This window comes from Eublepharis macularius, chromosome 8 (genome assembly GCF_028583425.1).
Source record: "Eublepharis macularius isolate TG4126 chromosome 8, MPM_Emac_v1.0, whole genome shotgun sequence".
Lineage (NCBI taxonomy): Eukaryota > Metazoa > Chordata > Lepidosauria > Squamata > Eublepharidae > Eublepharis > Eublepharis macularius.
This window is the reverse complement of record NC_072797.1, coordinates 96,098,039-96,114,890: the sequence shown is the minus strand read 5'-3', so window position 1 is coordinate 96,114,890 and position 16,852 is coordinate 96,098,039. Positions and strand designations below refer to the sequence as shown.

Sequence of the window (16,852 nt, the reverse complement as noted above, 5' to 3'; positions counted from 1 at the left end):
CGGGAATTGTTCAGGTCTTACAGAAGTTCCGGTGTATGGAGTCCCTAAAAGGGCTGGCCAGGCTCTTCATAATGCAAAGGGAAATTGGTTGAGGAGGACATGTTAGCTCTTCAGGTTGAAGGGAGCGGAGTCAGGAGAGTTGCAGAGGACAAGGGTGAATTAAAAACCCCTTCCCTATCAATCTGAGGACTCTCAGAGGTTATTAAATGCCCTCTGCAGGCAAGGATCTGTCAAGAGTTGGGCAGCTCTTCTATACTATGTCAACATTCAGAGGAAAAGATCAACAGAGAGGCAGTATAAAAAAGCCCATATACTGTTTAACAAAACCAACATGTTGATTAATAATCCATTACGTCTCTGAAGCCCAAACAATGGTTGTTTTGAGTCCTTTAATAAGAAGTAGTACTCATGGTTTCACAGTAAGTAAAAATATATATAAAGAAGCACCCTGTGCAATTATTTTAGTGTAGTGGCATAAATCTGTGCATGGTTTGTTCTTGAGTTGCTGCAGTAGTAGATACTGGGTGGCTCATGAAGAGCCACATTTGCAGTTACCCTCAACCAACTTCCAACCCTGGCATGAGGCCTTCAGCTCAGGCTCACAGCTTATTAATTTCCTCTAGCTGTGGCCATTTTAAGATGGGAACCAACTACCAATCCCAACCCACATATGAACTACTTTCCTGAACGATGAGGCAGGTACCACATCAGGAAAAAGTGCTCAGAAGAGTAACAGGTGGCATGTCAGAGAGCCACATGTGACTCTCAAGCCACTGAATGAGCATTACTGGGTTCATATTTATCATTTCCTTTTCCATAAAACATCTCATTAGAAGCCCTTTAAAAATCACTGCCTGCCATCCTCTTCACTTGCTGGTTATCTAATGTCCCACTTACTTATTTAAAAAAACAATAACAAAATCTTTAAGGTAAGGTAAGGTAAGGTAAGGTAAGGTAAGGTAAGGTAAGGTAAGGTAAGGTAAGGTAAGGTAAGGTAAGGTAAGGTAAGGTACCATACCATATGGTATGGTAGAGCCATATTACCAACCCACATTTGGCTCTAGAGCTATGGATTGCAGATCCCTGATATAAGCAGGGGATGAAGAGCACAAGGTGCCTATACAGCACATAGTTCAAGTGAGATGAACTATACTCTTTAGGAGATGGCAAACATTCTCTACCTTTGCTACCTAGTTTGACTATAGTGGGGATGATTTACAACAATAAATATGGCCATAGGACATCACAAGTGTGAGCAAAAGCTGCCCACTACATTTTTACAGGAGGAAACTTTAGGATATAATTTCACACCGACCAACACCCTGTCATTAGCAGTAGCACAGGGCTCTTTAAAATCCAGACTTCCTAAAAACTGTGAGCGTGACTTATTTTATAAAATACAATATTCTGCAAAGACAGGATCGCTTCTCATGTTCTATATAAGTGGTAAATACAACTGACTCGAGCCTCTTCTCCTTTGCTTCCTTATCTCATTTATTTCCTGCATGGAAGTACACAGTTTTCTAACACATGGACAGAATGCACATTTCCCCAGTTCCCCCTTGACATGAGGCTGTAGAGAAAGATGGAGGCAGATCAATCATGCTCCCTCTCTCACTATTTCTGTTATATAATAATAATAACAACTGTGCTCATATATCACTCTTCTAGCAAGGTTAGTGCCTCACTCATAGTGGTGAACAAGGTCAATGTTATTGTCCCTACCATACAGCTCAAAGCAGTACTGGGATTAGGGTTGCCAGCCTCCAGGTAGTGGCTGGAGATCCCTCGGAATTACAACTGGCCTCCAGGCCACCGAGATCAGTTCACCTGGAGAAAATGGCTACTTTGGGGGGTGGACTCTATGGAATTATGCCATGCCAAGGTCCTTTCCCTCCCCAATCTCCTCTTTCTCAGAAACCTGACGAGATAGGCCTTTCTGGGCTATCCAGGTCATAGTTAAGCATAATATCAACTTTACAAACAACTAAGCCATTGATTTTAATGAATGTTCTATGCATCTCTAATTTTTACAACACATGACCAAATCCATTCTTTCAGTCAGCAAACAAAATGTACAGATAGCCAACTTTCAGCCAACAACAAATATTTCTTTCTAGAATGAGAGTAAAGAACTACCAGACACCCTTTAAAATAAGGACAGTTTAAAACAGCCATTTGGCACCTTACGTGAGTACAAACTAATTGCACTTTCCAGGATTCGTTATGAGAGATTAAACATTCCGAGCAACCTCCTTTATAAGATGTCTCTCTTGTATCATGAACAGTTTCCAAAAAAAAAAAACCTAACAAAACGTGCAGGTTTGCATAACTCCACAAAGTTATTACATGTGCATACGCTTTTCTTTTGTGAAAGATGCCACACAATAGTCTGCTAAAATAACTTGAGTCAACATTGCTGATTAAAGCAGGTCTTTCAAAAGATCCAAGTATGAAAGCATGTTACCATAAAAGGTCAAATAAGATTCCTAGATGACAAATAAATTACGTATTCAGATACTACCTACCCAGTTGTTTCCTCAAATGAAGGAACAATATTGCCAAATTGATTTTGGAATAAATTATGCAATTCTCCATGCTTCACACACACAGTATTATTATATACAAACACGTATTCACATTATATCATACTTCCACAAGTTGTAAAGATTTTAATAAGATGCAAAACTATTTCTACCAAAGGGAATGACAAACACCATACTTTTTAAAACCATAACTATTATCCAGAAACCATACTGTGCTGCAGCAATACTCCCTGAGAAGATTTCCAGAGCTTTCTAGAAGACTAGGGGCACCTCTCCTCCCTTTGGCATTTTCCCACCAAAAATGTCACATGAACAGGAGGAGGGTATTATTCTCTCGATTCTCTCCATGCTGCTGCCAGAGACCCCTCAGAAACTAAGGTTCGAGAGCGTTCACAGTGGGACAAGAGCAGGATGTGTGCCTGCACAGAAGGCCACATGATAAACAACAGTTACCGCTAAGTTCAACCCTATTTTTATCTTCATGGCTTCTGCGCAGTCACACACTAGGAGAGTAGCAAGCTCACTTACTAAAGGAGGTGGATGTGAAGCTCTCAGAGTAGGAGGACTCTGGACTAGGTTTGTAATCACAGACTATGGAGGACCGCCTTCTCAACAGATGCTTAGAGTCTCGTAGGCATTTACTCAGAGGTGCTTCTACAGAAGCTGGGAGTTCTCTAAAAGTGTCCTTGCTAAAGCACAAACAGGAAAGCAGCAAAGAAAAAAACAGCACAAGTGGGGAGAGTTGTGCTAGGCAGAGGAAACGGAACAGCCGTGCGCTCAAGAAAGAGTGGGGTAGCTTCTACCAACCCACAAAGGAAGGGTTGTGTGAGGATACTGCTGGGTCTCTCCTGGAGCCTGAATGACTAATTCAACTGACTGAGTTGAGAGACATGAGGGCAGAAAGCCAGCCCCCGGTAGGGAATCCTGATCAGGGCATAGGACACTTTAACACTGTGAAACATTATGAATGGAGGGACATAGATTATAATCTACAATGCCCTCATTCCACAGATGGAAGTGCAATAAAAATGAAGCCCCCGGGGAGTGCAAAAAGTTAACAAGCTGTTATACCCTTACTTTGAATGTCTTTGGAAATCCAATAAGAGGAAAGTTTAGAGTGTTTGAGTCACAAACATAATCAATAGCACAAGAAGCAGGGCCCAAGTCCTGCTATAGCCTCAGTAGAGACTCTTACCCGCTTACAGGTGCAGGATATGGTAGTTAAGGAGCAGAATTGTCACTCAGAACCCCCCCCCCCCCCGAGATTTCTTCTGTAGTGCAGGAAAAGGAGCTGACCAAAACTGCCAAAGTCACTTTGTGACTGAAAACATAGCAGATCCACACCAGAATAATGAAAACAGTGAAGCAGGCATGATGGGGCCAAAGGGAAGACAGACAGTATGCACCATCAATGGAGCTGCTGGAAGAACAATCTGTACAGCAAAAACAGCCAGGTAATAAAACATAAAAACAGATTACCTTGCCAGTGGATTAGCAAGGGTATTTCCCAATGACAGTGGACCCTGGCAACAAAGGAGCAAAGAAAAGGACAGGCCATGGACCACCACAGTGTCATAAGGCCAAATAGTCCAGGCCGACAATCAGAGTTTCTAGGAATTAGTGCCAACTAGTTGAAGGAAACACAATTGCAATGCACTGCAATGACATGGAGCATTTGCAGCAAAACAAAAGGCAAGAAAGATAAAGTACGTCTAGTGCTCTAGGTGAAAGTAATAGCAGTACGACAAAATCAATTTGCAGAAGACCAAGAGCCACCTGGAGACACAATGTCATAGCAGGGCCCCCACACTGCAGATGTGCCCCTTGAGAGGGCACTAACTCTGAGTCACAGCATGCCTTGCGGAAAAGCTTCTCAGCCTCGGATCCCACAGGGCTCTGTTAAGTTACACTCTCCAGGTGTCTCCTCTCAGAGCTGACACAGCCTAGGAGGGGAGCGGCCTTTATTCATGCAAGCAAAGCCTTTGGGGAAAAGCCTTGGAACCGAGGGGACTCTGTCAGGCCGCATCTCCAGGCGACTCCCCTCAGAATCAAGGGGGCAGGTGCCTTTAATCAGGTGGGCACGCAGCTACAGCCTTGAAGAAAGCAAGCCTAAAGACAACACAACCATGAACTTACAGAATCACTCTGTCAATCCACATGAACGAAGCCCAACAGATCTGCAACCTCGGTAAATTTCAAGGCACCTTGTCCTTCTTATGACCAAGTATGGACCAATGGCAGATATTGGATAGGGAGTAAGAGATGGGCAAGGAATAAGATGGTACACAGTACCACTAGGTTTGTAATCACACTCTGTGTAAAATACTATGTGTTTTTTCCTGAATATGTAAGTACACTTGGAACACCAGCCAACAGACAGCTATTTCAAGTGATGCCAAGCTTAATCATAAGTGGAATAAATTATTTTGATTCTCCAAAAATCTCCCAATTCTGTTAACCCTGGAAAATAAGAAATTGCTTGAAATTAAAATGAAATTCTGTTTGGGCAACGTTACAGTATATATACTGACTGTTCATTGCCAAAGAACAAAAAATTATTCGTGATAACATTGTGTTTACTCTTCCATCCCCTTGTTTCATTAGTCATTTTTGGCTGCACCCACATCTAAGAGGATTTGGAATGGCATCATGGAATACTCAAGGGGAATACTGGGGGATCCAAAGCAGCCCTTGATTAAGCAACAGGCAGCTGCTTTCGGTGTCTGATGTTGCAGATTTCCATTTCAGGCTGCGGTATCCTTTTGCTCTCCTGACCTCTAAAAGTAGCTTTTTGAAAGGAATACTAGGATGCAGATAGAAGGGAAGGTGGGAAAGATTCATCTTAGGAATGGAGCTTGGCTCTCTGTTCTTATAAGCCTTTTCACTGGAAGGGCATCAGTTCCTCAAAGCTGCATTTATTTCCTGTTTTCAAACACACACCACAGTGTTATGCAACAGTTTCATCACTGCTCCTTTTCATTCAAAATTTGGAGGCATATCATAAGACCTCTCTGCTGGATGAGATCTAGAGTCCATATAGTCCGTTTCCTTAGAAGTTCACCAGATGCCCTGGAAGGCCCAAGAGTAGGGGCACATGGCCAAAACCTCTTCCTGTTGGTTTCTAACAGCTAGTGTTCAGAGAGATACCATCTCTGAATGTAGAGGTTTCATTCCGCATCAGCCATTGACGAACCAATCATCCAGGAATTTGTAGTCTCCCCTTGAAAGCCATCTTTAAGAATCTCTCCCTCGCTCTCCTTGCTAAATGTGAATTGATACAAAAGGAAACCAAGGAATATATTTCACATTGTTGAATTTATACTTGGATTTCTGCAATAAGAGAAAAGGCTTCTGGACCAGAGTAGGGACTTGTAGGGTACACTTGTAGGGTACAGCAGCAATGAAATTATATGAGCATTTCCAATAAGCCAAAGAAAAGCCCAATGATAAATTACTAATCTTTGTACTAACCATCTGAATAATGGCAATGGTTCTGTGAACCATGAATTCTGGAACTTGTCCAGAGTATTCTTCTACAGGCTATAGAATGCAGATTGCCAGCCCACATAACAACTAGTACAGAAGAATATACACTTTGCCCTCAGTAGAGTCTATAAGGACTTTCATTCATTATTAAGATCTCTTCTGAAATTCTGTTTATCCTCTTCTGACAAGAATGGCCAATTTAGTCTGTGTGTCAGGGCCACAGCAATTGAAACACGCACCCCCCCCCCACACACACACTAGTTTTGAGGCACTCACTTTATTTTGAAAATTACTTCAAACAGGAACTGCTATGAGAAGAGTGACTTCTCAAGTACCCAGGTCTAGCCAATTTCCCTGTGCATTTACCACAAAACGCATCTATTCATATAATCTCCAGCATGTGCACTGTCTATGTTTCACAGCTGAAAAACCCCACTTTTGTGTTCAAAGGGGCACAGGATGATATGGAAATTTTGTTATGATTGTTGTTTTTACTTTTGCAAACTATCACTGGATAGTTCGTACTTGCTTTATCATCAGAGAGAGACAAGGAGTACGTGGGGCTATTTGCAGACTCCTGGCCAGGCTGTTCTCACCTGAAAGCACATTTTGTGACCATGTTGTGTACTTTTTGTAAAAGCTAATATATACATGAAGGGCTCCACGTGGGCCATAGCAGTTTGTTATGACAACTAAAACTGCAGTCTGAGGTGTGGTCTCCCTCTGAAAATCAGAAGTATATTTCCTCTGAACATGGAATTTCGTTCAGCAATCATAGCTAATAGCCACTGACAGAGAATTATCATGAATATGTATAGTACTCTTCCTTTTAAAGCCATCCATAAGAACCAAATAATAAAAAAGAAATCATCTGTAAATAATTGTGAAGCCATAGAGGAATGATATTGTATATTGCTTAGTTTATACCTGGGTGATATAATCCACTGTAAGAAATAGTATCAGACTGTGGATAGCATCAGAAACTCTGAAGTAACAGCGGCCACTTTCAGATCCTTCCACATAGGCACCAGTTCACATGGAGAACCTTGATGCCTGCAAAACATGTCAATTGCCTCTTTCATAGGAGTCTTCTACTTCATGTGATTTGTATCGCTTTCATCAACTAAAATGGCAGGAAGCTGTGCTCACTAGAGATGGGCACGAACAGCCCAATCTGCTGTTGGCAAACAAGCTGTTCGTGAGGCCCCATTCTAAACGAACAGGTGGTCATTGCAAGCCTTGTTTGTTGCTGTTCGTCAAGCCAGACAGTCTGGCACCTGCAATCAATGCCCTTGGTAACTTAGGCAGGGATTGTCTGTCTGAACTCCTGCTGTTGCCCTAGAAACCCCAATCTAAGCCCAATTTCACTTGAAAGGCAGGTCTTTCTTTTCAAGTGTGGAGCTCCAAATGTGTTACAAGGGAGCAAACACAAGGGGGGGAGGGGGGCTCCCAGCCCTGGCTTTTGCAGACAGTGGAGAGGGAGAGACAGCTGCTGCTGGCATTTTGATAGAGTGCACTGGAGCTTGAATTTTCTTTGTGCTTGGTGGGATAGGGATCTACCCCTTCAAGTTCCAGGGCTGCTGCCAGGCTCTGGGCCAAAAGATTATTTATTATTGGTACCTTTCCTGCTGCCTGCTCAGGTAAGGTTTCTGGAAGTGGTGCAGTAGGGATATACTCTTTCAAGATCCAGGGCTGCTGCTAGGCTCTGGGGCCAAGCTATTATTTATTATTGGTACCTTATGGCTGTAGGAGAGCCTGCTGGCCCCCATGAACAGCCAACCACGAACATGTTCGTGAACAGGGCCATGTTCGTGGTTGTTTGTGAGTCCCTGTTCGTGGATGGCAACGAACATTGAACTTCATGTTCGGGTTTTTTTTCTGTTTGTGCCCATCTCTAGTGCTCACCTATTTAAAAAAATCTAAATTTAACAATAGCATTAACATCTTTTGTAGTAAAATGGCTCCTATAGGCCTCTCTGTTATACCCAGGTGAGGAATTTTCCCCAGTGGACCAAAGCTTCCAAGTTACCAGAGTTCAATGAGGACAGCTGCATTCCCAGCCATTTTCCTACACCCAGATGCCTTTCCCGTAGTCACCGTAGCAGAAGTAGAGATTCATAGGCTTAGTCTGCCAAATAACTAAATGGCCTATGAGATTGCTTATGCTGAGAGAGAGAGCTACTGAAACAAGGCCACTCAGCATGTTTCATGGCAGAGTGGTGACCTGAACCTGGGTCTTCCAAATCCTAGATTGACATGCTAACTGCTGTAGTCCAGGCTCTCAAGCTTAGCAGACCCCTTAAGACTCTGGTGTGTGTGTGTGGGAACATTATGCAAAGCTGCCATGGGATTTTGTCCAAGTACTCTTCTGCACTAAGCCAAGCCAAAAAAAAAAAAATCAAACAGCTGTGTAATATTTTATGCAGTGTAATAATGGAGCCCAGTGTAATTTCCAGGAAAATACTGCAATGAAAATTTCTGGCTGTGATGATGTTTCCTATTTATACAGGTAATTTCATAGATTTATAATGAAAAACATATTGCACTAGTATTCAACAATGCATTGCTGTAACATTGACAGAAGTGCTGGGATTTCAGATCGCAATGGAAGCTTTAACTATTTCTGTACTGGTAGAGTTGGTCTAGGGCTATAAAGATTAACACACATGAAGATATGTTGATTGGCTTGACCACAATATGAAAATCCAAAAAACTATATTAAAAAAGCTAACTGCAACCCAAATTACTTGAAGTAAATCCACAGTCTAAAGGCTTTCAAAATACATAGGGTGGGAATCAAAGCCAAAAAAGGACAGGTCTCACCAGCCGTTTCAGCTGCCATCTGTCTGCCAACACCCGTCTTAAAGATACTTGTCTGAACAGAACTGAGATGTTCTCAGATATTTATCTGAAATGTTATTTATTTGAAGTACTTTCCATAGACAATGTTCATGTCAGCCCGTCAAAATCTTGGCAATGCTCCCCCACCCCTGCCAAGGGAGGACCAAAGTCTCGTCTGTTCATTGGAAAAGCAAACTTACACCAGCCATAAATACTTGGTATGATATGACATACAATTTTTAGTAGTTAACAAAATAACTGCACAAATTAAAGCTATACAATTCTGCAATATAAATAGTAAATTATATGACACCCAGAGTTTGCTACATTTGACTGACCTACTGAAATACATAATCTCTTTCTATATTGTATCGTCCTATAGTGTGATTAATGGATGTGATTAGAGTTGTGTTTTATCTTTTTTCAACCTAAACTGAACCATGTTATGAAAAATCTAAACTACAGTAACATTTAATTTTAAAATTATACATGTTGTCATGTTAAGCAAAATGCAAAATATATGAAATATAGAAACTTTATAATAAAGAGTTATGATTTTATTTAAATGTGTTTACTTACAATCTTTATCTGTTTATGAATATGACAGACTTACAGTAAGGCAGTGTATAATTGAGTATTACTCTGTAATAACAGTAAAGAGCAATGTGAATATTCTGATGGTTAGATAAACACTAGAAAGGATATCTGGGATTTCGGGCATTACATTAGAAGGCATGATGGTCATGGGCGAAGTGCACAGGAGATAGCTATCCACACCCAAGAATCTTGTCAGCATCCATGAGCAGAATCAAAACATTTCTATCCATAGCAAAATGACAAGAAGACACCTCTGATAGTTCACATACCATACATCCTCTCAATTTGGTCTCCAAGTCATAACAGAGAAAGAGATTTTATTAGCAAAGAACCTCACAAATGCAACATCACAGTTAGGGACCATTTAGTAACACTGACAAGGCAGGACTTAAATATCATATAGTGAACTACTTTAACCAACTAAGCTGAATGAGACACAGTTGACACAATGGTAGTGGAGAAAAAAGCCTTTTTAATCACCACCACCACCACCTCAAAGTCCTGAAAATGGGCTATATTGTGTGCTCCATCTGATTCAGGCCACACCATCTAGTCAGTGTTATTTCAGTCATCTGCCAATCCACTTCATATCTATCCCCCAGCTCTCTGGTAAACCACAGAGCCGAAAGCCTACCAGAGCATGGGAGAGGATGGGAGAGTCAAGGAGTGACTCTCTTTATGGCCCCAACTTATCATCATTCTATGTAGCTACGGCTTCCACAGGCCATGGGGAGGGTCTCAAAATCATCAGAGCTGCCTGGAAACCAACAAGGTCTATTCATCGCTGAGTGTGGAATATTTGAATCAGTCCACTGCCTCTGAAAGGTGAAGGCAGTTAACTCAACTATGCCTTCAGGTTAGGTGAATAAATCTTATCCTGTCCTTGGTACATAACACAAGGGACAAGGGACTCATTTCTTTTGCATACCAAGATCTTTGGCCATAAGATATCAGAGGCACAGACAAAATTCATCTATTTTGAAATTAATGCAAGATCTCTCAGTTAAGGCAGGGATACTCCTATGTGCTGTGCTTTGAAGTGGAAGTAGTCTGAATGCCTGAATGCCCAAGGAGAACACTGATCAAGGTTCTTTTGTTTGACCCACCAGATCTCCTCGTACCCAAGGCCATATAACAAGGAAACAAAACTCCAGGAGAGACACATAAAGAGACCACATCGTATCTTCTCTGGGTGTAATTGGTCCCGTTGTCCAAAATAAAGTCTCTGCCAAAGGCAGAGGTCTTTATGTGTCTCTCCCGGACTTTTGTTTCCTTGTTATATGAATCCTAACTACATCGAGTTCTTTTGATATATTTTGGTCATCCAATTGACTGTATATGAAACAATAGAAGTGACTATTAGCAACTGTACTTTAAATTGAAGCAAGATTTGTATTATTTGTATTATTTCCTTTCTCCCGTGAGGGTTTCCTTCCTCGTTAGCAGTTTTACACGGGAGTTGCCACTGTTGTTTGCTCTGGTTGGCAATAAAGCATGTTGTTGAGCTGAAACCACTCTGGGCTGAAATCATTCTGAGCTCCAGGCTCAGTATACAATAGGAATCAAACCCGGCTCTCCAGATTAAAGTCACACGCTCTTAACCACTACACCAAACTGGCTTATATAATAAAGGCGGTCAGTTTGTTCCTGCTGCTCTTTCAGTTTTTAATGCAAAATAAGTGGTCAACTTCTTTACGGAGCTCCAATATGGATCGAGGCCTGCGGAGAGACATTAGATTCCCCTTTGTATTATTTCTGTGGAAGATCACAAGTGTACCAAATTGTGTGGCTAATGTCTCTTTAAGGGTGGAACTGGGCCTGTGATCTCTGGAACCGCGAGCTTGGGCAATGGCCTGTGGGCTCTGGTTGAATATTCTATTTGCTACAGAAGGTAATGAGTGTCTCTGCTTATTAAAATCTGATGTATATGTCTCTCCATGGAGGAAATGAATGGAGACTAGACTTCAGCTGCTGAGGCTTAACAATAGTGAGTTAGTGAGCATGGGAAGGTTAGCAGCATGCTCTTTGGTAACTAAACGCTTGTATACTTTGGATCTTTTGAGTACTGTGCAGAAAGCCCATAGGGTATGCTCTCCTTTATATCTTATCCTATCGAAAGGTGCCTTTACCACAGCTAGATTTTAATGATACAGGAGATCATTTATGCTTGCTAGACTAAATTCTATTCCTTCTCAAGTTATGCAAGGCCGAATACAAAGTATTCCACATTCTGATAGACTTTGTGACTGTACTACTGAACAGATAGAAACTTTAGAGCATTGTTTATTAGAATGCAACATTTTTTGTGGTATAAGGGATATGTGGATTACTCCTATTTTCTGTGACAATGAAGGGTTGGCTATACCAGACAAGGTAAAAATACTTCTGGAAGGTGTGGACTTAGGAGTAATAATGGCTGTAGCCAAATTTTTTGCTTATGTTTTTAAACCCAAAGGATTTAAAGTATGGTAACATCAAGACGTTTAAAAATGGTTTATTTTTTATATTTTTTATTTTTGTAGTATTTAGTGTGGTCTGTTGGTCAAATAAGCACTATCATTAAACTAAATTATAGCCTTCTCCATCTGATTAGGGACACCTTCCTTCCTGTTCGAAATTGCTTCCCCATGTATCCCATCACATCTTCTGGTCTCTTTTTAGGTACCCTCCAGGTTGGTTTGCTCTGGACTAGCCATGTGGGCAGAACAAGATTTGGAATAAATTAAATTGGGTACTTGGTAACATAACTGCATATTAGGATTGTGCAAATGTGAATGATTGTTATTAGACTGTCACATGTAAACTGTCATAGTATTATTGTAATTAAACAGTCCAGTCTCACTATATTATACTTTTGTATTTATTCCTCTCTTTCTGCTCTATACCTTGGAGGATAAGTTATTAGCTGGTTAAATACCTATGTCTTTTGCATCTTTTCCTCCTCAAGGATTTATCATGCCAAATTAGGATCCATGTACATAACTGACTCAAAAGATCCTTTTTTGCTCTGGGACTCATTTTTCAGTTCTTCATGTAAAACCTGACAGGCTTGACACAGGGACTGATTTAGGTAACATAACTGAATGAAGTTTTAAAAATAGCTAGAAGCTCCACACAAAGACTTCATGGAACACATTTGGCTTCGTAGAGCCTGCGGTGGACTAGGAAACACTATAATGTGTGGTAATCTCTCAGTAACATTCAACTGAAAGTGTAAGCCTTCACTGAAAAATGATATGGAGACATGAAATCACAGCTGTTTCATACTTTTGAGCAATCTTTTGATGGATCATTGAATGATTATGCAATAGTTTACTTCATTTTGGTTTTGTATTAATACTTTTTAGAGAACTTCAATCATTCATTTTATTGCTGCAGTCCTTAGACCAAACATACAAAACGAAATACACACTTAAAATCCACATTTAAATATAATATTAAGAATATAAAGCAGTTATATTACAATATAAATACCATAAAATTTCCTTAGCCCGAGTACTACCATACAGAAACTGGTTACTTGGTAAGTAATTTTGGTGTCTCTTTTGGAAGGAAGAAACTCAAGTCTAGCTTTTTCTGAGAGGCCCAGGTTTTTTTTGAACAACGGGATAATGATCTCACTATGTGCCACCTTATAGTAAGGGCATGTAAAAACCTATGTTCCATGGACTCAACCTCCCTTAGCCGAGAAGTACAGAACTTTTGGGTAAAAGGAATGTTCTTGTACAGAAGGCTCTTCTAAACACTTTTACTTCGAGAGTTGTTAAATACTCTGCAGAACAGGCAAATTATTTGATGTTTACCAAAACCTTGGTATTTTGAAGGCTGGGACAGTCGGTTTGGCGTTCTAGATCTTCAAGTTTTTGCTGAACTAGTTTTTTTGTGTGCTCCACTCCACAGGATAGGAGCATTTGGGGGGAGGGTCCAATTCTCAACAGATGACTTTGAACAGCCTTTAACCAGCTAGATTGAAAGTTGTCACAAAATATCAAGGGGAATGGACCTTGTGGGTTAAGATATTCCTTTAACCACACATATATGGATAGAATACAGACCCAGACTTCAACTTTTAAACAACCTATCTCCAATCTTACCCTAGCATTTGACACACACCTAGGAACCTGTAAAACGGTTCTTAGGAATTTAGATTGAACTCTTTCTTGTGGTACCAAACACGAGCTGGGTAGCTCCATAAAGGAACCATATTAACAGTTGGGCTAAAGTCTTGGCCTTAAATAGTTTAAGAGCTGCAGGGACAAACCAACCTCCTTGAGAGTGATAAATTTTGCAATACTATTTGCCGATCTTTCTCCTCGGTCTGCTGCATAGTTACTATGTTGGAGTCTAGAGCCCGAGGCCTGCAGAACTACCCCCAGATATTTAAAGTTGTTAATTTGTTCAATGCAATGGCCATTAATTGACCAAGGCCGGGTCTTCCATCTGCGCCCAAAAACAACTATCTTGGTTTTCTGACAGTTGATTTTGAGGGACTCATTTTCACAATATAAGGAGAGCTTCCCCAGGGCTCTCCTCAGCCCAACAGGAGCTCTAGAAAGAAACACTGTGTCATCAGCGTATAATAGGACAGGTACTGTCCTTTTAGCAAGTTTGGGATGATGGACTGTGGGTGAATTAAGCCAGCTAACTAGATTGTTTATATAGAAGATAAATAATGCTGGTGCTAACAGGGAACCTTGCCTAACGCCTCTAAGGGTTTGGATGGGTTCAGTGAGATGCCCTTGCCTACTGCATCTCATATAGCGCCCAAATGAGGACTAGAAAGAAGTCTTCTATCAATGGAAGAGTTCGCTAGTTTATCTCAGATTCGCATTCTGGATACAGAACAAATGCAGATTTAAACTCCATTTATTGAATCCTTTTATTATTTGTTGAATTTATGTATCACCTTTTCACTCGCCTCAAGAGGTCTAGAAGTAACTCAAACAAATAGCAGAACATCAGCAATCCATACAAAACATTCACCGGAAGCAGCCAAAAATATATAATGTAGCCAAGGCACTCCACAGCCCTCTAAAAAAATTAATTTCTGAAAGCTCACTGGAGAGCCATCCTGACAAACTTGTTTGAGCAGGATGTTCAACAACATTAGTGCCATCATGTAAAAGTTCTTATTCCCAAAATTCAGTGCCACATCAGAATGCCATAAGAAAATCTCAGCACACAAGAAGGCTTCTATGGTAGCAGGAATTCCCATTGCTTACCTCATTGTCTGATTCCACAAGAACTTGATCATATTCACTAAGGGCTACTAGAAACATGATAGATGTGACATTTTCAAAGCAGTGTATCCATTTTCTCCGCTCTGATCTTTGGCCTCCCACATCCACCATTCTGCAATATTAGAAAATCCACAAAGATAAAGAAACTAAGACATAAAAATTATGATAAAACATTTACATAGTATTATGCAAGTTCTTAAAATAGATTTGAATGGCAACAGAGCCAGCTAACCATATACTGGCACTTCTTTCATATTTAAACAAAAGACAGATATATGATCTGTTTTGTGAAAGGCCTACAGAAATTAGGGCCAGATTAATAGAAGCCCAATAACATCATCATATATTTCAACATAACTGCAATGAGATTGCACCATTTAATACACTGAGTACAACTTTATAATGTTAAGAATTCTTATGTTATACTTAGAATGTTTAATTTATTCAATTAGATTTTTAGTTTTTGTTGAGAGATTAAACGCCACATGCATCATGGAACAAAGAATTCACTAATTTGAGTTCAAGTATAAAAGTTTTTGAAAACAGGTTATAAAAATATTACAGGTAAATTATAAGTGCAGCTGAAAAAACTCTGAAACGTGCAGTCTCCTCCCTTTCGTACTTTTGATTTATTTTAAAACATGTACCACTAGTGACAATCTAACACAGAAATAAAATGCATAAAACACAAAGTTGAGCAACAATTGCACACAGGACTTTACATTAATAAACTGATAATTAATTGCAATAACTGATGACTTGGGGATGCAAGCTATAACATTTACATCCTAAGTTGATGTAACTTAGAGCTGAAAATAGAAATATTTCAAATAGAAATATGACCCACACATCATCAGAATGAAGGAAAAGTATGGAGTTTCCTGCCTCCCTGATTGGATGGTGGGAGTCACCCAAGATGTCCTCCGCCTCAGAGGGAGAATAGAAAAATTTTATGTATGTAGAGAAATGTGCAATCACGGGGGAAAAGTTTTAGGTGCAACTGAATGCTATGTCCTATGAAGTTGTACTTGCACATTAATGCAAATACAAATACGTAGGGTTAATGTACCTCTCCCTCATCCCCAATTTGTTATTCTTCCACTTTGAAAAAATAAGGATCAATACATATTGTGCTGAGGTGGTACAAATGTCAAAGATATAATGGTTTGCCTGAATTTGTACCCATGTTATCATAGTCATGTTCTGGCTTATTTTCTCAAAAAACACATACACTTTAAAATTAGCAATTTCTGTCATTACACCTGGTAATCAACATATTTTTGTATACCTGATAAGGAAACTGAGAGGTAACATATTAAGTATTTAAAAAGTAATTGAATATCTACCTGAAAATGACACTTTGTAAGTCAAATGGATATTCAATAATTCCTGTTGTTGGAACTCGAACTCTAAGCACATCTTGTTGAGTAGGCAGATAGCCAGAATCTGCTATACGGTCCAAGTCGTTAAGATAACTATGGACAGGAGAGAAACAGGAACGCAAGGTAGTGATATTACAATCCTATTGAAGGAAGGAGCAGTACTATGTTAAAAAGGAACAAGACTAGTAAGAGTTTGAGAGAGAATGTAACACACTATAGAAAGGCTAAGATAAATTTTCAAAAACCTTTGGGGAAAAAACCCAACAGGAATGTTGATACCAGAATCTAGAGAATCTGTGTAACTTGGCTTTTCTTCTTTTTACTTGAAAATTGCCCCAAGATGTTCTCAAAATGTCCAGTGTATTAGGACTGCTAAAAAAATTGGGAAGTAGCCTATAAATACCAGCTCTCACCACAGGAGGGGGCATTTGAACAAAAAATATGTTGCAAGAAACTGGCATAACTAAGATCAACTTTGTTGGGCCAGAATGCTGGCTGCAAGACACAGATCGGCAAAGAAATCTTGTGCTGCAAAATGACCAGAATCACAAGGATTTCTCTTCCCTATTATACGGAGACCTTATTTTTCCATGTTCCAATAGTTACATAAAAGTTACTGATTAAGACAGGCTTCCTTAAGAGATGTTCTCAAAAAGGAAAGATTTGGGACACTACCAGTGTCACCAAAATGCAGTTTGTGCAGCAGATCTATGTAAATGATGTCTGGCTAGGAATACCATGCTGCTTCTGTGTCATGTTT

At 40.1% G+C, this 16,852-nt stretch overlaps 1 protein-coding gene across 1 annotated transcript in view; it reads right to left on the bottom strand.

The window, feature by feature from the left end:
• LOC129334311 (guanine nucleotide-binding protein G(q) subunit alpha) overlaps window positions 1-16,852 on the bottom strand; it is a 145,150-nt gene that overhangs the window by 6,865 nt on the left and 121,433 nt on the right. The window contains exons 4-5 of the mRNA XM_054986307.1: window positions 16,057-16,185; window positions 14,693-14,822 (exon numbers count right to left, since the gene is read on the bottom strand). Of these exons, the coding sequence (XP_054842282.1) occupies window positions 14,693-14,822; window positions 16,057-16,185 (259 nt within the window). The remainder of the gene's footprint in view (window positions 1-14,692; window positions 14,823-16,056; window positions 16,186-16,852) is intronic.